Source organism: Anopheles arabiensis, chromosome 2 (genome assembly GCF_016920715.1).
Source record: "Anopheles arabiensis isolate DONGOLA chromosome 2, AaraD3, whole genome shotgun sequence".
In the NCBI taxonomy this organism is placed as follows: domain Eukaryota; kingdom Metazoa; phylum Arthropoda; class Insecta; order Diptera; family Culicidae; genus Anopheles; species Anopheles arabiensis.
This window is the reverse complement of record NC_053517.1, coordinates 5,184,871-5,208,716: the sequence shown is the minus strand read 5'-3', so window position 1 is coordinate 5,208,716 and position 23,846 is coordinate 5,184,871. Positions and strand designations below refer to the sequence as shown.

The 23,846-nt window shown below is 50.1% G+C and overlaps 4 protein-coding genes across 5 annotated transcripts; 3 read left to right on the top strand and 1 right to left on the bottom strand.

The window, feature by feature from the left end:
• Positions 1 to 34: 34 nt before the first annotated feature.
• On the top strand, positions 35 to 17,449 carry LOC120898425. 2 transcript variants are annotated; one of them, XM_040304268.1, is made up of 4 exons: positions 35 to 870; positions 11,575 to 12,005; positions 13,235 to 14,659; positions 14,737 to 17,449. In XM_040304268.1, exons 1-4 carry the CDS (start codon positions 841 to 843, stop codon positions 15,752 to 15,754), a joined length of 2,904 nt encoding a protein of 967 aa, XP_040160202.1. In that variant the 5' UTR covers positions 35 to 840; the 3' UTR covers positions 15,755 to 17,449. The 2 variants fall into 2 exon arrangements, with proteins under 2 accessions (XP_040160202.1, XP_040160201.1); XM_040304267.1 differs by lacking the exon at positions 35 to 870 and adding an exon at positions 6,385 to 7,925.
• Positions 17,450 to 17,452: 3 nt separating this feature from the next.
• On the bottom strand, positions 17,453 to 19,971 carry LOC120898426 (vacuolar protein sorting-associated protein 33B). The gene is made up of 2 exons (XM_040304270.1): positions 19,509 to 19,971; positions 17,453 to 19,430 (listed from the first exon to the last, which is right to left on the bottom strand). The coding sequence occupies exons 1-2, from the start codon at positions 19,949 to 19,951 to the stop codon at positions 17,534 to 17,536; spliced, it is 2,340 nt and encodes a 779-aa protein (XP_040160204.1). The 5' UTR covers positions 19,952 to 19,971; the 3' UTR covers positions 17,453 to 17,533.
• On the top strand, positions 19,866 to 22,228 carry LOC120898427. Its single transcript, XM_040304271.1, has 2 exons — positions 19,866 to 19,982; positions 20,076 to 22,228. Exons 1-2 carry the CDS (start codon positions 19,976 to 19,978, stop codon positions 21,911 to 21,913), a joined length of 1,845 nt encoding a protein of 614 aa, XP_040160205.1. The 5' UTR covers positions 19,866 to 19,975; the 3' UTR covers positions 21,914 to 22,228.
• A 115-nt stretch (positions 22,229 to 22,343) lies between these two features.
• Positions 22,344 to 23,753, top strand: LOC120898429 (JNK1/MAPK8-associated membrane protein). Its single transcript, XM_040304273.1, has 4 exons — positions 22,344 to 22,733; positions 22,824 to 23,206; positions 23,271 to 23,405; positions 23,485 to 23,753. Exons 1-4 carry the CDS (start codon positions 22,498 to 22,500, stop codon positions 23,622 to 23,624), a joined length of 894 nt encoding a protein of 297 aa, XP_040160207.1. The 5' UTR covers positions 22,344 to 22,497; the 3' UTR covers positions 23,625 to 23,753.
• Positions 23,754 to 23,846: the final 93 nt, after the last annotated feature.

Below are 23,846 nucleotides of genomic sequence, written 5' to 3'. Positions count from 1 at the left end.
CAGAAATCAAACACGTTGGAAGTGTGCCGATTGCGGGCAGCTGTCAGACCCGTCTCGAACTTGAGCATAATAGAAATCCGGCCCCCGTTTCTGTTTGTGGAATTTTGGGTGTGAAAAACAACGGCGAGTTATTATCGCTTTGTGTGGTACTGCTGCATCCTGGACCCAGGTAGTGGCACTAGTGTTTACAAACATATACACACTAACGTTTCCACGCTTCGGTAGCCTGTAGGCAACGTGCGGTATCCTCTGCCTGTGCCCGCCCGGGATCAAGCTTCGAGCACATCGCCATCCCTGTTGCGTGTAGGTCGCGGTCAAGAAAGTCGGCCAATCACGACGCATTTGTCGCAGCCGCCGCTTCCCCGGTACACTACAGTGTGTGACGCACAAAGGGGAGCAGCAGCAGTGTGTGCGGGACCCGCTTACTCATCGGCATAATCGGTGTATTCGGGAGTTGGGTATTGATATCTGCTGACCCGCTGCTAATGCCGTCTAGAAAGGGTGAATAAGAGTTGCATCATTTTATTATTTTGTCTGCAAAAAGTGTGTTGTCCATTGACGTGTGGTGCAAAGGAAGTGCATTCTCTGGTGTTGGAGTGGTGTGAAATCCGTGCTGATCGGTGTGCTAACGTGCAAGAAAGGCCTTTAAAAAGCAGAGAGAAAAGTTGCACAAATTGTGCATCGCAACGGAGAGTGGCAAGTTTCTTTGTGGCAGCATCAAGCGAAAGCGGGTGAAGCAACATCATCGAAGCAAGCAGTTCGAGACACAACTACCCTAAATTCCACAGCACATCGACGGGAGCAACGGCGCCGGAAGCCAATGAAACTGCGGCAAACAGAATGAGCCTCGCAGAAGATAACGATTACATGGTGAGTATTATAAGCATGACAGTGACGGGAATTCCGTTCTTCGCCACTCTGTATAGCTCTAGTTGTGTACGTAGGTGCACAAGCAATATGGTAGCAGCGTCCGTTGATAAGCATCGCCAGCATATGGAATGGCATGAAATGCTGTGTGTGTGTGTGTGTGGTGTGGCACAGTGCGTGCAAACCAATTGCTCCAATGCGTCTGCAGTGCATTTACTGACGTGGCGGCTAACATTGAGATGGCTTTTTTTTAGCCAAGCTTGCTGTTGATTGCATCAGACAGTTGGGCTGCAGCTGTGCGTCGAATGGCATCAACCACCACCACCAGCATGCCATGCGAAGAAAGGAAGGGGTAGGGGTACTACTCTAATACTCTCAATTCACTTTTAGGTCACACAGGTAGTGTGAGAGAGAGAGGGAGAGCAGTGGTGTGCGAGAGCGATAGATAGCTCCGGAGGGGATTGAGCTCATCTGAAAATCCCGCATTGCACACGCGAGTAAGCCCGCATAATCCACCCGTTTCGAAGCTTTTCGAGGTTTGGAAGAATTGTGGTGGTTTTTATATGCAGTTGAGCGTTAGTTATGCTGCTCTGCTGTATTGTACATGAATAATGAGCTCAATTGCAAGGATTAATAACTTACTTGCTCCCATCCTTAATGAATCGTATACAGAACCAGCACATTAGCCCGATAGTCAGTTACATTTGGAACCAAAATGTAGTTTACTTTGGTGGCTGAAACCATTAAAAGCACCCTTATAAATCAGTCGCTCAATTAACGCTACTAGCAATAACGTGTAATGTGGGCCAACGAGTGCGACTGGTACGAAATGAATGGCCAGTGTTTGGCGTACCTTTTCGCACGTTCTCACCTCGCCTGAGGCGTCTCCTCCTTTCTCCACAGATTCATAAAAACCCCCCCTGTCGCCACACGTGTCGGGAATACGTTCTAGCTTTACACAAACAATTTAAAATTCCCCCCACCCTCAGATAACGGTTCGATGACTCCCTGGTACACCTTTTCGTCCGGACATTTGGGATGAAATTTCTACAACGCCATTTCATCACACACACACACTGACGACGACTGATTCCAACTTTGTTTGCGCAGTATGTTGGGCTAATTTGGACGAAAATTTTGCTGCGCATTTCATAAAACCATTTTCCCAATGGTTTGATTGTCCAGTACCCTGGGAGGGGAAGAGGGAGGACGTACCCAGTATGCGAGGATAATCTTAGAATTATCAACAGCGCCCGCGCATGCAACATATTGAAACCACCTTATCACTTATCAATACGATGCAACAACGTAGCGGGAGCCGCAGGTTGAGTGTGCCGAGTGGTGGTTTGGCGCGTTGTACGATGCAATGCACCTTATTCAAAACATCGATCAAGTTCAAGGATTTTTACAATTTCTACTTCATCCTACTGTCGACTTTTCATTCACTTATTTTTCGATTCGCCATGCACAAAAAACGCTGCTAGCAAGCCGGCGGCAGGATGGAGTGGAGTGGATGACGAGATTCAAATTCTAAATAGCAAACGGGGCATACCAGGTTGATAACAGGGGCATAGTGAAAGAAGAAGCCGGCAACAAGATTAAGCGTGGCTGCGCGGTTATCATTGCTTGCTTGCTTGCTTGCTTGCTTGCTGCCTTATGTAATGAAGGTCAATTCTCTTTCCATGAACAGTTTGAAAACTCTGAAGTTTGTGAAACTTTCCAGTAAAAGGATGGTCAGGAAGGGATCACGATCGATCGATCATAAAATCTTCCAAAAACCGGTCTAGGAATGTTAATTCTGTTGCTTTCCACCGGCCCTGGAGCTTAAGGTGCGCTGATTAACGAAGGGGAGAAGGTCCTTTATCCTTAGGGCGGGTAAAGGTGGTAAAGGAAGCGAACAGTAATAAAAAAACCGGTTTTCACGTTAACTATTATCATCCATTTTAATTGACCTACCTATCCCAATTTCGATCGTGAATATAGTGATGCAACTGACAAGAAGTGATCGCGCTGGGATGGCATTAAGAAAAAGACGCATCGTCCTCCTCTCATTACACGCCAGAGAAAACCCATCGCAAGAAAAAAGTGAATGGAAAAAAGAGGAAACAAAAATAAATGCTTTCCCCAACTGTTGGCGCTGTTGGAAAGAAATAAAACCGAATTTTCACCATCCTCTGTACTCTGTACGATGCGGATCTGTGCTGAAAAAAAATGATGAAAACAAGCGGAAGAACAACCGCAATGAAAATGCACCGAAACGGTTGGCTGACGAACGATGGAAAAGTGGAAAAGAAAAGGACAGAAAAAGAGCTTGCTTGGATGAAAAATAAGTAGCCGAGAGTGCGAAATGGAATGAAACAAACAAACAGTGGAGAAAAAGGGCACAACAAAACACAAACTCATCCCCCTCCATCTCGCCGGGAGAAAGACGCGCATTTAAGGGCAAAAATAAGCAAAAGAGCATTATGAAAGGCTTGGTTAAATTTTTGCCAACAAACTCAACATATCATACACACACACACACACACACACACACACACACACACACACACACACACACACACACACACACACACACACACACACACACACACACACACACACACACACACACACACACACACACACACACACACACACACAAGCGCAAACGGTCAGGCTTCGTTTCGCTTCGCGGATGTGTTTGTGTTGTTCTTTCACCCTTCATCTCCATCTTCCAGAACCGGCGTCTTTTTATTCCTATTTTGTTATGCTGTTTACACACACACGGGATTCCTTCTTTTTACCTTATGCGTTGATTAATTCTAGCAACATAGCTCATGCCCTTCGTGCCGCCTTGCTTCCCTCTCTTCCCCCGGTTTCGCCTTTCTTTTATGAGTGTGTTCTCTTTTTTACACCTTTACACGGTTCTTTTTTTTTCCTTATTTTCATTTCACTTGTTGCGTTTTGCTTCCTCCTTTTCCAAAGCTACAGGTGAGTGACCACGGCAGAGGCAGAGGCCCGATGTCTTCCCCTTGTTCTTTCTCTTTCGCCAACAAGATTTGAAACGGTTTGCCATGGAAACGGGAAGAAATAACGCACATTTTTTTTCGAGATTCAAACGTAAGCTTCTCAATGTGTGTCTATGTGGCTTGTGTTACGTTCCAGGGAGGAAAGACGCGTACAACGGAAAAAACGCGCCTACTAAGACGCCTGCTTTCTTGTCATTATTGCGCTATATGGTGGGTAGCTTCTATCCCATTTGGGCTTTGATTTCTTTTCCTTCACCTTTTCTTAGACATTCGGTCCAAAGGTTTAGGCTGTTGTTGTGTTTTTGGGGATGCGAGAACGATGAAAGCAATGATAGAGCAGTGTCGGTTTGGGACCTCCGTTTTGTTGTGGACGGAGTTGAAGAACCTGGTCAGAATTTCCGATCTCCCCAACAGTTTCTTGTCGATCGCCGTTGAAGCTGGTGGTTGCGTCACAGGATCATCTTGAACGCGCTTTAGAACAAGTTTTTGTGTGTTTGTGATTCTTCCGCTCTTTGGAGCAAGCGTGTCGACGGTGTGAGGTTGACAACCTTGTGTATTTTATTAACATCAAAATGTAAATTAGATATCTTCATATGTACATCGGTGCCGCCTATTCATCGATCCTTCAGGATGTCTCACTATGTAAGTATTCCAAAATGGCCGTGCGTTAAATGAATGAATTGTTTCATCATGTATCATGGCTTGCTTGGTTCAAAATACATTTTTGCGATATGCTGTGCTCTGGTGCATTCCCTATCAATAAGCTTCTTCCTCGACCGCCCTTACTCCCTTCGCACGCAAGTGTTGGCGGCTATATTGCGACGTATCTTATCGAAGTACGGGGAGGACCGGTTCGTACCCGTTCATAAGATACGGAGGCGACGGTGAGCAATAAAATGTGGCCAATTGTACTCTGGCGCGGGGCACACTTCTCGAACTATCAGTGATCGTCGCTGTACTACAACAATGTCGCTGCTTGATGGTGAACGAAAAAAGGGTACGAAAGGCCCATTGGAGGTGTTTCTCTTCTCCCTCCGTAAGCTAAATACGTTTTGTAATGAAAACAAGCGCCCTTGAACAGGGGTGGGTAATCTGAAGCCCTACTGTGTACGACGTGATAAATTACAGTACACCCTGGGTACTACTACTGCTGGTGGGCGATAAAATCTCTCTTATCCAATGTTTACCTCCCGGTTTAAATCGTGTGTCGTTTCGAAAACGTTACTTTTTACGGTACTGTACGCGTGAGTGTCGGATGGATTACCACACACGGACTCGATCAGCGATCATAATAAAGTTCCGAACGCGCTTGCTTTAAACATAACAAAATCCAAATTTTGTTGTGAATCAATCACAAGTTGGCGGAATTCGTACAAATCTTTCTCTATGGTCTTCTAAGACTCTTACACACGGGCAAGATATGACTGTTTTAAGGGAGAGGGAAGCAGAGCAATCGCAACTTAGAGTTCTCTTCTTTCCTGCTGATAATAATTATCGCGCCTCCGTTTTCCTCAACAGCCCCCTATCGCTAAGCGCTATTGCCAGCGCACAGGAAGCGGTGCACTGTGCCAAGGGGCATGGCCTGCATGGGTAGGCAGGTGGCAGGTTCTGAATAGAAAAGATTAGTCCTAGAGCGCTCCGAAGGTCCGATTGTGTCGGATGCAAAGTTCGAATTTTTAGTGCATGTGCTGAGAAGATGCTAAGAGCCATTTGTCTCACAAACCCCCTTTAGAGGAGCTGGGCTGAGCTGGGGACATTTTAGTCCTGGCCAATGTCTAGTCCTATTAGCCAGCCGCTGCCTGCAACATGCAACAGGCACAGCGACAGTCTTTCGGGCACCGGTGTCGGGGTACTCCCGTAGGGGTCAGTTAATTACATTACGATGGATTTTTAATGCCATGAGCGCGCGCGCCCAGTGATACGAAGCCGAGCGACGGGCAAAGGGTCGACTAATAGAGAGGAAATATTCACACACACACACACGCGCGCGCTAGAGCATACCAAGAAGGTAGTGTAAGTAAGCCGCTACTGGACGCCGGTGTGTAGATTGGTTTTCGCAAAATTCGTAACGGCGATCGGCGCCGAAGATGGAAGGAAAAGATCACCCCCGAAAGAGCGAAACACAGAAGAAATCCCACCTCAGCAACGCGCGTTCACCCCAATCTGTGCCCAAACGACGACTGCGAGAGAAAGCCATCATAAAGAGAGAGGGAGAGAGAGAGAGAGAAAAAGGGACAGCAAAAAGAGAGAGCATAGCGCGAGGCATCACAAACGCACGGGTACATGCAGACAGCTTCTAGAGGGTAGTTCCGGGGTGTAGAGTCGACTGGGGTGTGTATGTGTATGTTGGGTCAGGTGCGCCTAATGGCTCATAAAACGGTGCGCCACCACCTTTCTCGTTATCCGTCTCTCTCTCTCTCTCTCTCACACACACTCGTTTACGCTCTTTCACTTCAATAATTGACCGGCGGAGCGTGCACGATTTTGGTTCGCGCATCCGCGGAAACCTCTTAGTACCGGTTGAGACTTCGCGTGGTACTGTCGCAGGGATCGAAGAGCTCTCACTGCCGCCGGTTTCGTGTGTTTCGGTACGGGCCGCAAGGGCGCCCTGCGAGTGAGAGGAGCAGTGTCTGTGATCGTCTTGCTGCAATAGAAACGAAAAAAACAAGCCCTGAATTAAGCTTTTGTGGCATCCTTTTATTTTGCACGTAAAAGCGTGAAGCCAAATCTGCCACGTAAAGTGGTTTCGCGCTGTACAGTGCACACCTTGTCTGCTCCATTCGCCTGCTACGACCATGAAAAACGGCCTATGTGGCATGTGTGGAGCGCGCCCGTCTATGTGACCTTCGCGAAGGGTTCTTGATAGTTTTGTGATACGGGGCCGGGGATTAGATCTTCGGAGTAAAGCACTTATCGCGCACGGTTGTATATAATATTGAGGATAAGTGTAACAACCCGCTCTGAAGATGCTCAGAAAGGTTATGCAAACGTCGCTACATTTTGAGCGATCGCCGCCCCACTGCAACACGATGCTTGGTGTGCCATGAAAAACGAAAAAGGGTGAACAGTGAGCGTGCATATGTGTGTGTCTGTGCTGTTGTGGTGAAAATATTGCCAAGTCTTCAAAAATGTGGTTGAATCATCGCGGGGAGTTGAGCGTTGGTGGAGTGAAATAATGGGCCCTCGTTACTATCGCGCATCTGGAGGAGGCTGCCGCCGCTGCAAGTCTCGAAAAGCCAGATGAAAAATCAATTATTATTCCACGTCCAACTTTGTAAGTCCGTCGGAGGGCGACGGACGGCTCTTAAACATCTTGAGGAGTGACATTGCCTAGAGCACGGCCGCATGTGAAGTGTCAAGATTAGAGAGTGCCGAGTTTTTGATAGTGAAGGCATTCGGAGAACGCCCGAGTGTGTGTTGTTTCTTGAGAAAAAAAAGCGCTTAAAGACAGCAGCAATATTTCGGGGTGAAGTGTTAACACGCCTATCAGTAGTAGCAGCGCGTAAGAGACGCGAGGAAGCAGCTGACATAGAAATCCAAAAACCATTCGACCGGAAACAAGCGGCCGAAAAGCCCTGTACTCTCTATACCCGGGGGGAAGTTCGGGAGCTACTGCGATACCCCTGCAGTTACGAGCCGGGGGAACGAAACGGCCATTGGCCTCGGTGGCTAGAGGCGCGGTGCGCTAGTGCATGCGGCAAATAGTGTTATAGCTCGTGGCACAAGCAGATAGTGTGTGGAGGAGCATCAAGCAACAAGCAGGCAATAAGTGCCACGGAGGCATCCACCGCGCACGGTAACGCACGCGTAACGCCTCTCCCGGGGAGTAGTAGAGCAAAGTGAGCCGCACCGGTGCTGATCGTTGCTCGCGCAATTGATTAATATTTCATTGGGCGAAACGACGAAGTGTGTTCGTCGGTGGCTACGTTGATCAACTGGAAAACGCTACCACGAAATCAAACGCCGCGCCTTCCCGTGGAAAAATCGACAGTCAGTCACCCGGTGGAGATCATGATGGAGGGTGATATAAACAATTTTCTCTTCGGCGTACGTATCTTATTTTTTGTTTTGTTTTTCGTCGTATAGTTTCCTTCTTATTGTTTGCAGCTTGTTGATTTTCCCAGTCCACTTTCTATCTTGGGTTTGGTACTTTCGATGGGCGAAGAAGAAGGCAGTGCGCAAAAGGCCTGTAGGAGGTAAAGAAGTAGGAGAGAAAGGAAAATAGTCTGCACATTAATATATAAGTTTAATATGTCGCTTACGTTTGCGGATGTGGATGTACAGATGTACAAATAGAGCCATTTTGCTTCCTGTTTTTGAGACCCTCTAAGACCAGGTGTGTAGGTAAAAATCCCTTGTTTTGTCGTTGGATGTTTTGAGGCTTAACAGTTGCTACGCGTTATGATTAAATTAGTACAATGGTTTAATTTAATTTTTCATTAGAAATTAGAAACTTCAATAGAAGGTCAGTGTTTCTATTCCTTCGTCTTCTTCTGCTTAACACACACACACACACACCAGTTCTGCAGCCGGTTCTTATCAGACTCGTTCGGCACAAGCATACGTGCACTCAGGCGAGATAAGGTGGAGGGTGTTTAGGTTTGGCTATGCATCGAAGGCGAGCATTTCACCTTCACTTCAACCATTTTGTGCAGCCCCAACAGGCAAACAGAATTGAAAACAATGTTTTGTCGTGTCACTTTGTTTTTTTTTTGCTCGTCTCCCCAGGTTTCTTCGTTAATGCTAACCGAGGCAACTTTTCCATAAGCTGCGTTAGTCAGCGCAACCATATGGATGCGTGTGCAAGTGTTTTTTGTTTGTGTGTGAGCAACTACCCCATGGATAGAACCTTCCCGAGACTTCCTGTACGTGTGTTGTTGCCACCTTTGCTGCAATGTTTTTTTTCCCCAATCCACCCTGTGTGTGTTTCTACCGGCATAAAGCCGGCATTAGAGAGAAAAAAACGCCTCCACCGGACGACTGACTGTACAAAGGTAGTGCATTTAGCATCCGTCAAAGCAACCCCGAATGGGAAGGTACCACGTCGACAAACACAGGCGAAGGCTACCGCGGTGAATCCAACTCTCTCGCTCCATTGGTGTTGGTGAGAGCGGCGGCCCACGAGATGCTTGCGCAAAACCGCAAAGTGCTCGCTCTCATCTCCCGCTCTATAGACACCGCGCGTGGTCTCCCCCGAGGTGTGCCCTTTGCGAACCGCCGCCCTCCCACGAGCCGCCTCCTAGGCAAGAGAGCAGCAGAATCCAAAGCGAAAAAACACGTGCTCGCTCGGTCGCTCGGTCATTTGCGTTTGCCACTGTGCCCCGAGCACAAAATAGTCAACGTAAGCAACTGTGAGCTGTGGGGAGTGAGCAAACTGGTTTCCCTGGCAGCGCGCGAGCTTTACTGCTGACGTACCGCGGCCGTATCGCGCTGGAGAAGGGCTTTCGTGTCTCTGTGTGTATTGGTGGTAGCACCGCTAATAGGTATAGTGCCTAGGCGTTGCGAAGGACAATTTCCAATTTGCCGGTCGAACTGGTGCTGGTGCCGGGGCCGGTTCTTCCATTTGTAGCTCCAAAACGGTGTGATAAGAGATGACGCAATCCCGCTGGAAAGACCGGCGTTTCGATACGACGACGCCTCTCTTTCAATGACGATGTGATGGCGCTTTTGTAGAGCTGATCAATCTTTTCCACCAGAATGGACAAAGAAGGAGCCAGCAGAGTAAGGTGCCTTGGGAGCCTACGATTTGTCCCTGACGCATGACATTATTATGTCCGACCGGCGGCGTGGCGTACGTTCTTTACCTCGTCCGCCGCATCGTTCGTTGCTGTTGTTGACCTCATTTGGGCTACGGTATGTGTTCGTGCGTCTGTGTGTGTGTGTGTGTGTACATAGACAGGGTGTGCAAATAACGCCCGTGTGTATCGATCGCGAAGCATGCTATGCTTTCTCCCCGCGGAATTGAAGTCGTCGTCATGGCTTTTGGATCGGTCCAAAAATGAATGCTGATGTATTGCTGATGCCTGAAATGGGATGGATGGTGAAGGGAGATGGTGAGGGGAGTGTGAGCAACGGCCGAACGGTACAATCGTGGACTCCCCACTCCCCCGAAACCACCACACCCATTAGAAGCCATTCTTTTCGGTTCTCGTCTTAGCATCATCGTCGGTGGAGGCGATGCCGCCGCAGTCATGCTGTGGTAACGGTTTTTTGAATTCTTTTACGCCCATTTGTGTATTCGTGTTATGTATGCTCAGCTCGTTCATTGACTGCCATTTGCCAGATTTTGTTCGTGCAGCATGGCGGGGAGTGGTTGGGATTGAGTTGTAAGCATGTTTTTAAGAGACATTATTGCATTTTAGTGTAGTTTAGTTAGTATCAATTATTCCAAAGTTTCGTGCGTACAGCGCTGATTGGTCCAAGCAAGCCATGCATGGTGACCTTAAAAGCTTTCCCATCTTATCGACCTTTCGGTACGGTGTCATTGAATAAATTGGATTTTTTCAATATCAAACCTCTGTTAATTCATCCATGTGTTAACTTAATCAAATTGCCAATTACCACGAAACTGTAGCACACGCTTTCGACAGCCTCTGTTAAATTACCCCAAAATACCGGTCACGTGCTCTTAGTATATTCTTATTTTCCTGCCCGGTACTCTTTTACCCTCAAAAAACCGGTTCCTTTCGCCAGCTTAAAAAGACTGACTCGCTCAATCTGTCCGAAAGTTCAAAGAGCCATTAAACGTGTCCTTTCGCTGCGTCTCTGACACAGCGTCGTAGTAGCAGGATAGCGAATGTGTTGCTTGAACGGATTTTGCGTAACCCATGTGGAGAATGGAACTGGTACGCGTTTTTTCCTCCCCTGAGACGTTTGAATTTCATTTTTGCACTGTCTTTGTTACCTTTTGCTCACACGAACGCACCGCGTCGCGCATGGGCTTGATGCTGGTGCGGATGCCGCTCTCTTTCAATTTTCAAACCTGTACGAGCTTACGAGTCTCCGGTGAAAGTTGTTACATGAATGCATTTTTTAAAACCGGCGGCACATTTTTACAGACTACTTTTCGTTGTTTGGACAGCAAAAAAAGGGTGGATTGATAGAGAGATTATGATAGTTGAACGGAAAGGAAGTGCCTGGCCTGGTCCTGTTGCGATATCTGGATATTTGGGTGCAGTAAAACCGTCCAAATGCAAACCAGTTAGCAGCCCATGGCCGATGGCCTCGACATTTCGTGTTTGTTAGAGAGCTGAGAATAACTTTTTTTTGGGTTCGATTAAATCCGAGAAAAAACGTGTCCCAGTAGACACGTGCTTGATTTGTGCACCACGCGCAATCGTTGCTAGCATATTTGCGTAATGTATGAAATAATACTCCAAACACACCTTGACGTCATTGCAAGTCAAAGGTATTGCCCGGGATGCCATCAGCTCCGTGAGGTAATGTTTAATTTAATATATATTTTTAACACCGAACGACTTTGCCTTGCACCAAAAACTGAAGGGCTTCTGGGGTGGATTTGCGTAACGGTGAACCGCAGCACCACTCCACATTGCTCCGCTGTGGAGGAGTGGAAAAATAGTTCTGTAATGCCGCGACACGGACAGGGCTTCCGTGCCGGCACCACAACACACGTACACGTCCCCTAAAAACAGCCCCCCATGACTGATGTGCTTTGTTTGGTTCTTTTTTGCAGCAGGATGAATGGCCGGAGGAGGACTTCATGAACAGCTTACTGAAGATGGACGACACGATGCTGTTCAGCGAGCCGCCGGCCACCCATACCGGCGGGGCGGACGAGCTGGACGACTTTATGCGGCAGCTCAACTACAGCTACACGGCGGACACGTACCTCGGCGAGCAGCAGGTCACGTCCCCGCTATCATCCCACGCCTCAACCGATCAAGAGTTCCACGGATTCCCGAGCACCACGGACGGCGGAAGCAGCAGCGCCTCGCTGGACGGGTACTTTGACGAAGGGTACGGCGTCCGGATGCAGGACAAGCCCGAGCTGATGAACGTCGACTTTAGCATGCTGAACGTGCTCGATCCCGGCAGTCCCATCGAGCAGGAGCACATCTCGTCGGCCGCTTCCGACAGCGGACTGTCCAGCGACCATCTCGATCTGTAAGTGTGCATAATGTCAAGAGTTGGGTTTAGTCGGCATGCACCACATTTGCCACATTCAATCAAGCCGGTCGGCCAACAAAGTGAAAGGTTGTTTCACCACACGACACTCTGGTGGGTCTCTGTTGCTACACCAGTGGAGCGCAGTTGAAAGTAACTCTCCACACGACAACACGTGGCGTGGCGAACACTTTCGATCCGGTACCACAAGAGCAACAAGAAGAATGTGTATAAAACAGCAGCAGCGCTCAAGATGCTGAAAGAACCCGTTCTCAATGATCGCTGACGACCTTTTCTATGTTGGTTTGAGCTGCTTAAAACGCGAGCTGAACGGCATGCGGAGTTCATCTCGCCATAATATGGTTCATTGTGGTAAATAGAGCCCCTGATTTAAACGATCGTACACTTGCACGATCGCTTCTTCGCTTAGTCCATTTGTCACTGGGTGCTTGGGTGCAATTGTCTGCCAGCCGACTGCAAGCAGATGTATGCAGCACACTGATGAGGTATTAAAAATAATCTACAAGATGACTACACCACCGTATGTTGTTAGTTGGTGTGTGCGTAGCTCGCCATAGTGCAAACTATTTTACCCGACCAAGGCAGGCCGGCGAGCTGCTGTATTGTACCGCTGGGACAAATCTGTTAAGCTAATACTAATTAATGCTCTCCTCCGTGTGCCAGTGTGCTGCCTACCACACACAAACGCAAAGTACAAGAATTCCTCTGCGCTTCAATTCTACGCACGCAGCAGCGCAAACCAGATGCTCCGATTGTCCCGCAATGCACCGGCGCGGTCTTAATATTCAGGTCAACGCGACACGGTGAGAGGAGTTGACTATGTTACTGCTCTCTCTGTTTCACTCTCTCGTTTCACCTCAAAATCAGATTCATGTACCGTCAGTCGTCGTACCGACGTACCGAAAATGTGTCAAAATTAGAAATCATTCTGATAAATATAGGTCCCATCGGTGTCCTTCAATGTTCTACCGATGTAAGGGAACGCAAAAATAGGGGCATTTGAAGCACGGCTGTGAGTAGCAACTGCTGATAGCGTATAGGGGATTGTAACCGTTTGATGAAACATTGATAAGAGAACACCTTCTTTACCTTCTTTGCGATAAGGTGTACGAAACGAACCTGTTTTTTTGCCTTTCACGCAGCAGGCGTGGTGCGGTGCTGAGCAACAGCCGTAAAACAATCCACTGATATCTGATCTTCTTTCACAGTGACCCGAACACGGAATATGAAGCCCTCAGTCCGGGTATGTCCTCGCCCGGTCCGTCCATCAGCGAACGGGGTGGACAGAACTCGCCGCCCCGCTTCACGATATCGGTAAAGCAAGAGCCGTCCGTCCCGACCACCCCGACAGCAACAGCTCAGCAGCCCCCAGTCACCGTTCAGCAAGTTCAGCCGGTTGTACCACGACAGCAGCCGGCGGTTCTAGCGCAACCGATGGCGGCCACCCAGCGTACGGCGCAAACCACTGCGACAACTGCTGTGCCCGTTCGCTCTGCTGAAAAGCTGATAGGCACCAAAACAGCGATCGTCACTAACGGAGCGCCAACCGTGCTGAAAACGTCGGCCAACAAAACGGCCACCACTACCGTGTACCAGCAGACGGGAACGGGCATGAAATCACTGATCGCCAACGGCACGAAGCGACTGATCGCATCGACCAATGGCATTAGTGCGTCGACGGTCCCCCAGCAGCTGGTCGGCAGCAACGGCAAGGAGCTGAAGATTATCCGCATGGCCACGATGAAGAACGGACAAACGGTGGCAGTTGCCAACGGGCTGACGACGGCCGGTACGGCCGGCACTAACAAAAAAGTTACCCTGCAGCTCAAGAACTCGACGCTAAAGGCGGGCGTCGGCGGTACCGGCGGCAGCACGATCATTCCCAAGAACGTAGTCCTGACCACGTCGAGCAGTGGCACGAATGGGCACAGCAGCGCGACCACCACCGCCACCACCACCACCACCACCGTGCCCGGCGTGCGCAAAATCATACGCATGCAGCAGCAGACGCAGCAGAACGGGCGGCAGATACTGGTGCCGGTGACGATTCAGGACCTGCGCACGATCAAGATCGTCAACTCGACCAACATGAAGGGCAGATCGTCCGCCAACATCAAGCTGGCGGCGGCCAACATGCTGCAGCAGTCGAAGCAAGGGCTAATACAGAAGAACGTGGTGCTGAGCAAGGATCAGCTGCTGCTGGACGATGGCGTGCTGTCCGATGCGGGCGGCCCCAGCTCCTCCTCCGACTCGGAAAGCTACGTGTTCGAGGACATTATGCAGCAGAGCAGCGCGGTGCTGGCGGAGGTCGAGCGGCAGCAGCAGAAGCATCACAGCAGCATCATCAGCGACTCGGACGTCGAGCCGGACGGTGACGATGGGGACGACGATGACGTCGACATGGAGGAGATTGGCAAGGGCCGCAACCAGAACGGCACGTACCAGAAGCTGATGCTGACGGCGGAGGAGAAGCGGCTGCTGGCGAAGGAAGGCATCTCGCTGCCGACCAGCTACCCGCTCACCAAGCACGAGGAGCGCGAGCTGAAGCGCATCCGGCGGAAGATTCGGAACAAAATTTCCGCCCAAGATTCGCGCAAGCGCAAGAAGGAGTACGTCGACGGGCTGGAGGAAAGGTATGTGTAGTAGGGCGTGTGTGTGTGTGTGGCAGAGAGTATGCCGTAACTAACTTCCCATTCCCTTCCCTTTACAGAGTGAAACAGTGCACCGAGGAGAACCAGAATCTGGTGAAACGAATCAAGATTCTGCAGAGCCAAAATCACGACCTCGTTAGCCAGATGAAGCGCATCCAGTCGCTGCTGACCAAGGGCACGAGCAAAACGACCCAACCGGCCACCTGCCTGATGGTGCTGCTGATCAGCATGGCGCTGGTTGCCGTGCCGAACCTGAAGCTGGGCAACACGGCCACCCAGCAGAACATACAGGACTCGATCGAAATGTCCGAGCTGATGCAGGACCCGGCCAACGACAAGCTGCAGGTGGTGCAGCAGAGCCGCCGTGCACTGCTATTCGACACGAAGGAACAATCGCACGCTGCCGCCACCGCCGAGGAGGAGCTGAACTTTGACGAGATCATGTCATCGTTCAACGCCAACGCGCTGATCGCCAACGAGCACGACTACTTCAGCGAGCTGGACGGAGGGCGGTCGGGCGGTGGTGAGCCGCCGTCGGCCAAGCGCTCCAAGCTGCTGCTACCGACGACCACGACGCTGATCGACTACGACGTCGATGACGACGTGTGGAACGGGGGCAGCAAGATACGCATCAAGCAGGAAGCGGCCGGATCCATGTCGCCGGACAGCAGCAGCAGCAACAACGGCAACGGCAACAACGAGCTGTTCGAGCAGAAGGTGCGCGAGTTCCAGGCATCGCTGCAGAAAAGCATCCGCGATGCGGCCGAAGAACACACCACCGGCATGATGATGGCGGCCAAGTACGACCTCAACAGTGAGGTCATTGTGGATCGCGATCTGTTCGATTTGGTCGGCAAGCAGCAGCAGCAGCAGGATGGTGGACTGTACGAGATGTCTCTCGATACGTTCTCGAAGGCTGGCCTCAACAATGGCGGTATCGATCTGCTCGGTAGCGTTCGGGCCGAACCGACCGTTGTCAGTGCCGACTCGACCGGAGGTGATGCTAGTGACGTGCGGAAGCTTAACGCATCCCAGCAGATTCAGCAGCAGAACAACAAGCGTAAGCTGCTGCTGTAAGCAGTGTACAAGTTGTCGTTGTACGACTAGAAGTGAGGAAGAAGCTGGCTGTTTTTCTTTCTTTTTGTTGTTCGTTCAAAGCCGTCGAGTCGTCCCGGCTCGTGGAAATCTAATTGTAAATAGGTCTCTATTTTTAAGGCGCGTTAAAAAAGCGCAACAGTTTTCGGTTAACCATTTTCATTTATCCTTCCCCTTCCTCACACATACCGTTAGCAAACACATTGCAACACAGGTAATGCATTTTGTCTATAATATGTATGTAATGACGCTACGAAGCCTTTCGCAATTTGATTTATTAGTACGTACCTAGGTATGTGAGGGGTATGTTCGTGTGTGTGTGTGTGTTACTATTAAGAGATAGTAGAAGATAATGGCTAAGTGCATATTCATTTCACACACACACTCACACACAAATCAAGTATTTTACTCGTATCCAATTGGCATAAGATGCAGGAACGGTTCACTATTACGTGTTTCTTTCTTTTTTTCACTACACAAGTAGATAAGACAGTTGCCGCCACCGCGTTGGTATGGGGGAACAGTTACACTAGCACGCACCGCTTACTTTGTGAGTGACGAGTGTGTGAAGGAAGCAGAGCGAAGAAGAACTCTTGTTGATGTTTGATTTTCTTCTTCTATTCCTTATTCGTCGTTTCGATCTTATGCTTATGATTGCTTTCCTTCTTTTTTCCTATAAGATTCACCGATACGAGCAAAGAGAGCGGGAGAGTGAGTGAGTGAGTGAGAGCGCGCCCGGGCGCACTATACTAGCTTTAGGACTGTTTAATGTGCAATTTAATTAGATTTTATTGTATTGTGTCCGCTTAATTTTGAAACAAAAGAAACAAAACAAACACACATTGATAATGTCCTCCACGCCCCACCTTTTCAAATTGGGGTGCATAGACGAGAACAGCGCATTTGTTGCCGTTAATTTTACGTTGCTGTTTTGGTTTGTGTCTTTTTTAATTGCAATATCTAATCTAGAACCGTAGACCCCAACCAAACGTTTGCGTTTGTTTGTGTTATCATCAGCATCGTCGTGAGTCGTGGGCACTAAACATTAGGGGAGAACGTATATTCCATCTGGAACGTTTTGCGGGATAACAATAATAATAATAATAGTAATAATAATGATATCTAATGATATAATAGGTAAAAAACAACTGAACCGTAAACGATTCGATTTGACTTATATCTGTGTTTCACTATATGTTTCTGTTTTCATTTATTCCCTTTGCCAAGCATTGTTGACCGTCATGAGTATAAAGTTAATAGTATAAGCATAGTAATGTAGTGATAGGCATTTAGCGATAGCACCAACAACAACAACAATTATAATAATAATATTATTATAAATGATATACGCGTCACAGCACGTGGCAACACACCAAGATTCGCCAAGAAGTTTCAAACGCATCCCGGACGTACGGTTGAATGTAAAAGCAGCATTAATCGTTGAGTAATATTTCCGGTTTCCGTTACTCTCCCACACCTCCCTTCCACGGGGGTAGTAAAGGTTAGATAGTTAGATCAACAAATGTTTCATTTCACGCTGTCCTTACACATAAAGCAAAACAACAAACAGCAAAGGCTTTTCCAGCGTAACACCGTGCATAGTGCAAACACGAAAAACCACAACAACAACTTCTCTAGAATATAGGTAAATATAATAACTTGTTGTACATAACCAAAGTGTTTAGGGTTTCTTTTTTTAGGTGTATTTTCCTTCTCGAAATCCGAAAATCCCCCACACTCCCATCTTAGCCATCCCACACATTAACAGTTTACAACGCTTTCTATAAGATCGTGCCCGGCAATGATCCGATCGGAGGACAGGACAATCTTAGCCCCGATCGTGCGCTCCAGCAGATGGCAGGCAGCGATCTCGGCGTACGTAATTCCACCCACGATGAAGATGAACATCGTTTTCTCTTTGAACGGGAGCAGCTGATTCAGGGCCACCTTGTGACTGCTCGCCGACAGTTCCTTGATCGATCGTGGCGCACACTGTGTATGATCACCCGGCTGTCCACTGGCTGTCAGCAGGCGTCCCGAAACCTTCAGCCGCTCCAGATGACCCAGCCGGGTGTTGAGATTGTCGAAGCTGGACGCAGCAAAGATTAGGTTGGTCAATTGCGTCACCAGTGGAATGTAATTGCCGTTGAAGACGTAGCTGGGGCATGTTTTGCCACCGGCAGCAACACTGCCTCCCCCCGTCGATTGCACACCGCCCGTTAGGCCACCGTCTCGGTCGGTCGTTGGCGTGGTCGCGGTCGTCGCAGTGTCGTTCGCGTCCGTCGGCAACTGTTTCAGCTTGTTCGCCTCAATCTGGAACGGTGTCTTGAGCGTGGGAATGGAGATTTGCGACAGAATCTTCGTTTTGCTAAGATTGGTCGTGTCGGGGAAGAGGCGCGCTTGAAAGAGGCTGTGAAAGAGGCTAAGATGCCGGTACCCAAACGCGTTCAGGTAGCCCGTCATGAGCCTTGTCATGTCCTCGCCCGTCAGCCCGATCGTGACGTGGTACAGACAGATTAGCCGCAGCGTATTGTACCGATGCGCGTCGCTGCTGAGCAGCTCGAGAATGTAGTTCATGATTTGCTTGCGGTTCGTGTTGGTCAGGATGCTTTCCTCGATCATTTGGTGCTTCTCGAAGTTGGCGCCAATCTCCTCCACGATCGTTTCGCACAGCCGGAGATGTTTGAACAGCTCCTTCTTGGCGGCGGCCACCTTCGGCAGCTTGAGCGTAACGTACTCCTTCATTTCGTGCAGCTTCATCTCGCGCGTGTACGCCTTTCCCTCCAGGCCGAGCGCTTTCGCCTGTGCGCTGAGCAGGCTGATGACTTCGGAAAAGTGGCGATACCGGTGCTCGAGATAGATCATGTCCTGGGCGCCACTCATGCGCAAGCTAGTCGTTTCCTGCTGCTTCGAAGCCGCAGCGGCGCCCTGCTCCTGCAGAAAGGCCAGCTTTCCGTTCTTGATCTTGTTGCACTCACCATCGACGGCCAGCGAGCCGGAGTTGAGGGGCTGTATCTCCAGCAGCAGCCCACAGTACACGACCGGTGTTAGCAGGCAGGCCGGATAGTCCCGATCACGGTCGAGTATGAGCATGGCCGAGTACTCCGGCTCTTTCTCCGGCTGGTCCACCTTGCCGGCGGCATTATCCTTCCCCACGACATTCGGTCGCTTGGCCGCTTCCATGCGCTGCACCATGTGCAGTATTTTCTCCGCGTTCTCCCCCAGGCTGAACACGAGATGAGGCTTGCCCATGACGAGATTGAAGATGCGAATGCTTTGCGCAATCGAGCCGAGCGGTGTGGTGTCCTTGCGCACAAACACATCCGCAAACACGTTCGGCAGCTCGAGGCTGAGCAGCGATTCGTCGAGCAGCAGAAAATCCCACTGAAAGTTGTACAGCTCGACGATGCCGTGCAGGCCCTCCTCCTCCAGCAGATGCTCGAAGCTGGCCAGCACCGACGGGAGCACCAGCACGTGGTACTGCTTGTTGCGTATGTCCGGTTCCATCATGCTGCTCGTCTGGCTCTGGTAGCCACTGATCTGATCCAGCACGCTCTTGAACGTAAGTAGGCTCGAGGTGATCAAGTACACAAACTGTTTCCGCTTCGGTGGGGGATTTTTCGAATCAAACTTGAATATTTTATCGATGCCTTTCTTCCTGCGTCGAGAGAAAGAGAGACAGAGAGGTAAGAAGGGGTCTGCTCTGTTTGGCCCGTTTCCCGGCAGTCTGCCTTACCTCAGCCAGGATGCACCGCACACATGTTCCAGCGGTTTAATGAGCGCCGGTTCGATTATCAGATCCTTCTCCGACGGGATGGAGTAGAACACATGCTGCAGCTTTTCCTGCGCAATCTGCCGGAATCCAAGAAGCTTCCGACCGCTCGCAGAATCCATGGTGCGACTGGCTGGTACGAGTGCGGGCCAGCGATCACTGCGATAAATTTTGTAAACAATGCACAGGATGCTCAGATTCGGCCAAGCATTCAATACAACCCTGCTGCACGAGCACGCAACACACACACACCCACGGGCGCGCGTCGAAGTTGTCAGTTCGTTGGCTGGCAGATGGGGCGCAGCTGTCATCGGCTTCAGCAGAAAATGTTTGTTTACGCTTTGGGCAGGAGGACGCAAACTTAATTGTGCAAAAATCCCGCTTTCTCGTAGTGTTAGTCGTTCCATTTGCACTGCACGCTCCTCCACAGTATGTCCGGTAAGGAGTGAAGTTTCGTTTAGTTGCCGCTTCCACACGAGATGACAATGCAACAAGGCTGTTTTCCCCCCCTCTTTTGCCCCTCGTTCACAGAGAGCCGCGATAGCAACCGTTGTCGCAAAACGTCCAGCCCGTACACCAAGCAGGATCTGAAGAATGCCATCAACCTGATCGTAGAACGCGGTACCTCGATTCGCCGTGCTGCATTCGTGTGCAACGTTCCGCGCACCACCCTGTCCACCTACTTGAAGTCGCTGAAGCACGGCAAAATCAGCAAGCTGTTACCGCAGGAAGAGCAAGCACTGTACCAGTGGATGACGGACTGCTGCAAGCGCGGCTTCTCGATAAAGCAGCGCAACGTGGAGACGGCAGCCGAAGCACTGGTGCAGAAGAACGTCCCGGCCCGGTCGCACCCCTTCCAGGACACGGAGTTTGGGCGGCGCTGCTACCAGAAGTTCGTCCGACGATGGCTCTCGATTGATCGCGTCAAGGAGCGCAAGCATCTCGGCACCATCATGGACTGGTATCTGCACATCGAAAGCTATCTGAACGAGGCGAACCTGTTCGACATCCTGAACCACCCGGCCCGCGTCTTCGTGTGCGACGAGCTGCGGTTCCGGGAGCGGGTCGAAATGCAGGAAAGTGTGCGGTCGCCGCTGAAGAAGATGACCATGCTGTACACGTTTTCGGCGGCCGGCGAACATTTGTCCCCGCTGCTCGTCTACCCGTACCGGCGCGACGTGCCGCCACACATAGTCCAGGCGGCGCCGAAAAACTGCGCAATCGTAGCGCACGAGTATGGCCAGGTGACACCGAAAACGTTCGCCGCCTACCTGGACAAGGTGGTGGACAAGTTCGTGACGGCGAAGGGCATCCCGAAGCCGGTGCTGATGTTCGTGGACGAGTCGCAGGTCGACCTGACGCTGCACCTGCACAACACCTGCAAGCGGTTGGGCGTCGTGCTGATCGGGCTGTCGGCGGCCCAGGTAGTGAAGCCGACCGGCAACACGTTCGGCGACATCTGCACCGGATGGGAGCAGGAGCTGCCGAAGTGGGAACGGGAAAATGGGCGCGAGTTCACGCTTGCCGAATGTGCCGGGCTGATGCAGCAGATTAACCAGCGCTACATAAAGCCGGCGGTGTTGGTGAAAGATTTTGCGGCCAGCAATTTGTGCCCGTGGAATCGGCCGAAGCGCGATACGACGATGGATGGCGATGGTACGGCCATTGCCTACGACGACATGATGGAGGGACCGGACGAGGACGACGAGGACGACGATATAGAAATAGAACACTTCCTGGAGAACGTTGACGGTTGGTCCGATGGAGAGGATGGGGAGGATTTTGAGGACGAAGATGAGTTCATGGACGAATTGAACGCGGAGGAAGAGGAGGAAGAAGAGGAGGAGCAGGACGGTAACACCAACATCAACGCCAGTGAACAACCGGAGGAAGAGAAAAAGAAAAAGGAAAAGGAGTCCACACCGGCTGTGCAGCCAGCTGAAGAAAAGGTGAGCATAACGACAGCACCCAAAACGAACCAACCGACAGCGCCCCCGACCGTTGGTGATGTTGCCAAATGCTCCAAATCGAAGGAGGCGGCAAATGGGGAAGCGATCAGCGATGGGAAAGAAAGCGCTGCAGCTGCAGCAACAGTGGCGCAGCAGGCGGCACTGAACGCATCGGAGGAGGACGATAACTACGATGGGCCGCCGGACGACATCGATATCAGTATTAATTTCATCGACTTCAAACGTGCCATCGGTAGTGAGCTGACGGAAAAGTTTGAACGTAAGCTAGAGATCGAAAACCGTCTACCGCTGGCAAACCACGCCGAAAACGTGCTGTTCGACATCTATCGCCAGTTCCGGTGCGACATTGTCACCGACAGTGACGATGATTACGACGTCGTAGAGGTGGGGGATGAATGAGGAAGTCACTGATGCGGCCATTGATTGGTTAGGGATTGTAGGGCCCGCGATAAGATAAGATTAAGCTAGTTTTTGCCATATTGTACGTTTCTTTTTTTTACCTTTTAGAATGTATGTAACGGCCCAGTCTGATAGTATGTAGAGCTGTAACTCTCGATGCATTCCCTTTTATTCGGTTTTACGCGCGCGACCATTCAAAGTGCACGCACTGCACAAACCCAACACCAAAGCTACTGGTGAATCATTTTGTATTCCTATTCGCTAACCTCCCAAAGAAAGCAACAAAATAAACGCTCTAGCTGTTTATAGCTTAATTTTGAGCCTGCCCCTATGAGTTTTAAACATAGGAGAGAAACATTTTTTAAATCCCCTAAATGGCGGAATGAAGGGAATAATTCATCAAATTATGGCCAACAGGTTTCTTACACCACGACCAGTGTGCGCTGCACTCTCGTTGACAGCGATTTGTTGTTTGTTTACGATCGTTCCTAGAGGACTGTTCACTCTACCAGACGCGGAACGATGATCACAGTAAGCTAATTGTGCACCCAACAACAAAAATCCGTGATTCGATATCGAGCACGATGTTGCGATCGGTGGACAAATGTCCCGGGCTGTACTGCGGGCGCACGGTTCTGGAAAACAGTTCGCTCAGCGAATGTGGAGCCTGCTTGCGCGGCTACCGCGTGAACGCACAGTACGTGTGTTCGCCGTGTGAAAAAGATCTGACCTCGCACGATTGGCTGTATCTAGGGTTTATGACGATTCTACCACTGATCATACACTGGTTCTGTATCGATCTGAATGCTCACCTGCGCAAGTAAGTCCACACGGATTCGCTCAAGAGCACGGCAACGACACGCCGCACATCACCACCACCACTTGATTCGCTCGCTGTTTCCGTTTCCAGATTCACCAAGGGAGAATTGATCCTGCACGCCAGCGCCTGTGTGGAGGTGCTGCTTTCGGCCTTCCTCACCATCCTCTTCACCGATCCGATCTGGCAGCTGCGCATCAACTCGTGCGGTGTGCAGAAAGTGTCCGACTGGTATACGCTGTTCCACAACCCAACGCCCAACTACGAGACGACGCTGTACTGCACGCAGGAAGCGGTCTACCCGCTGCAGACGATGATATTCGTGTTCTACCTGTTCTGCGTCACGTTTATGATGATCATTCGGCCCGGGTTGAACGTTAAGTTTCTGCCCTACCGTGGCAAGCTGGCCGTCTACTATGCGCTCTACATTTTCCCCATTCTAGCGTTGCTTCACGCCGTCGCCGGTGGTGTTATCTGTGAGTATCGGTGTTAGCATTTACCGTTCGTGACATCAATGAATCATCGGGTCTCTTTTTACAGACTACACTTTCCCTTACTTGAGCATCCTCATTTCGGTGGTGTCGAATGCATTGCACTTTTCGATCAAGCTCGATCAAACGATGAAATCGCTGCTGGAAACGTCGATAACTCAGCTGAGAAATGCAACGATTATACGTTAGTATTACTAAAACCCTTCCCATCCTCGGCTACAATGTACCAAGCTTGCTGAACACGACCTTCTTTTCCTTTTCAGTTGGCCATTGGGTGCTGTTGGCGTATGGCATTGTATCGATACCGTACGACATTTCCTACTTCGCACTGCTGCTAGTACCTGCACCGGCCCTGTTTTACATTTTCACCGCCAAATACACGGATCCTGATAATTTTAAATAGGCAGTACGAGGAGTACACGTACACGTACGGTCGGTTGAATATTTGCACCCCGTTCCATAAAACTGTTGTGATCTAAGAGCGAGACTTGGAAATATAATCTTTTTCTTGTGTAGTAATAAGAATCGAATATTCGGTCGAACGGTTTCTGTTTCTATTTCGGAGTTGAGTTCATCGTACTGATTTCAGGAAGAACAACATAAGACTGACGGTCGACACAGTGCC

What these genes read in the sequence shown, in the direction of transcription:
- LOC120898429 (XM_040304273.1), top strand. Translation starts at nt 22,498, where the DNA reads ATGTTGCGATCGGTGGACAAATGTCCCGGGCTGTACTGCGGGCGCACG. An exon ending in CTGAATGCTCACCTGCGCAA is followed by an intron (nt 22,734 to 22,823) that starts GTAAGTCCACAC and finishes TTCCGTTTCCAG; the next exon opens with ATTCACCAAGGGAGAATTGA. An exon ending in CGTCGCCGGTGGTGTTATCT is followed by an intron (nt 23,207 to 23,270) that starts GTGAGTATCGGT and finishes CTCTTTTTACAG; the next exon opens with ACTACACTTTCCCTTACTTG.
- LOC120898425 (XM_040304267.1), top strand. Translation starts at nt 7,890, where the DNA reads ATGATGGAGGGTGATATAAACAATTTTCTCTTCGGC. An exon ending in TAAACAATTTTCTCTTCGGC is followed by an intron (nt 7,926 to 11,574) that starts GTACGTATCTTA and finishes TCTTTTTTGCAG; the next exon opens with CAGGATGAATGGCCGGAGGA. An exon ending in TCCAGCGACCATCTCGATCT is followed by an intron (nt 12,006 to 13,234) that starts GTAAGTGTGCAT and finishes CTTCTTTCACAG; the next exon opens with TGACCCGAACACGGAATATG.
- LOC120898426 (XM_040304270.1), bottom strand. Translation starts at nt 19,951, where the DNA reads ATGGAACGACTAACACTACGAGAAAGCGGGATTTTTGCACAATTAAGT. An exon ending in TGCGGTGCATCCTGGCTGAG is followed by an intron (nt 19,431 to 19,508) that starts GTAAGGCAGACT and finishes CTCTCGACGCAG; the next exon opens with GAAGAAAGGCATCGATAAAA.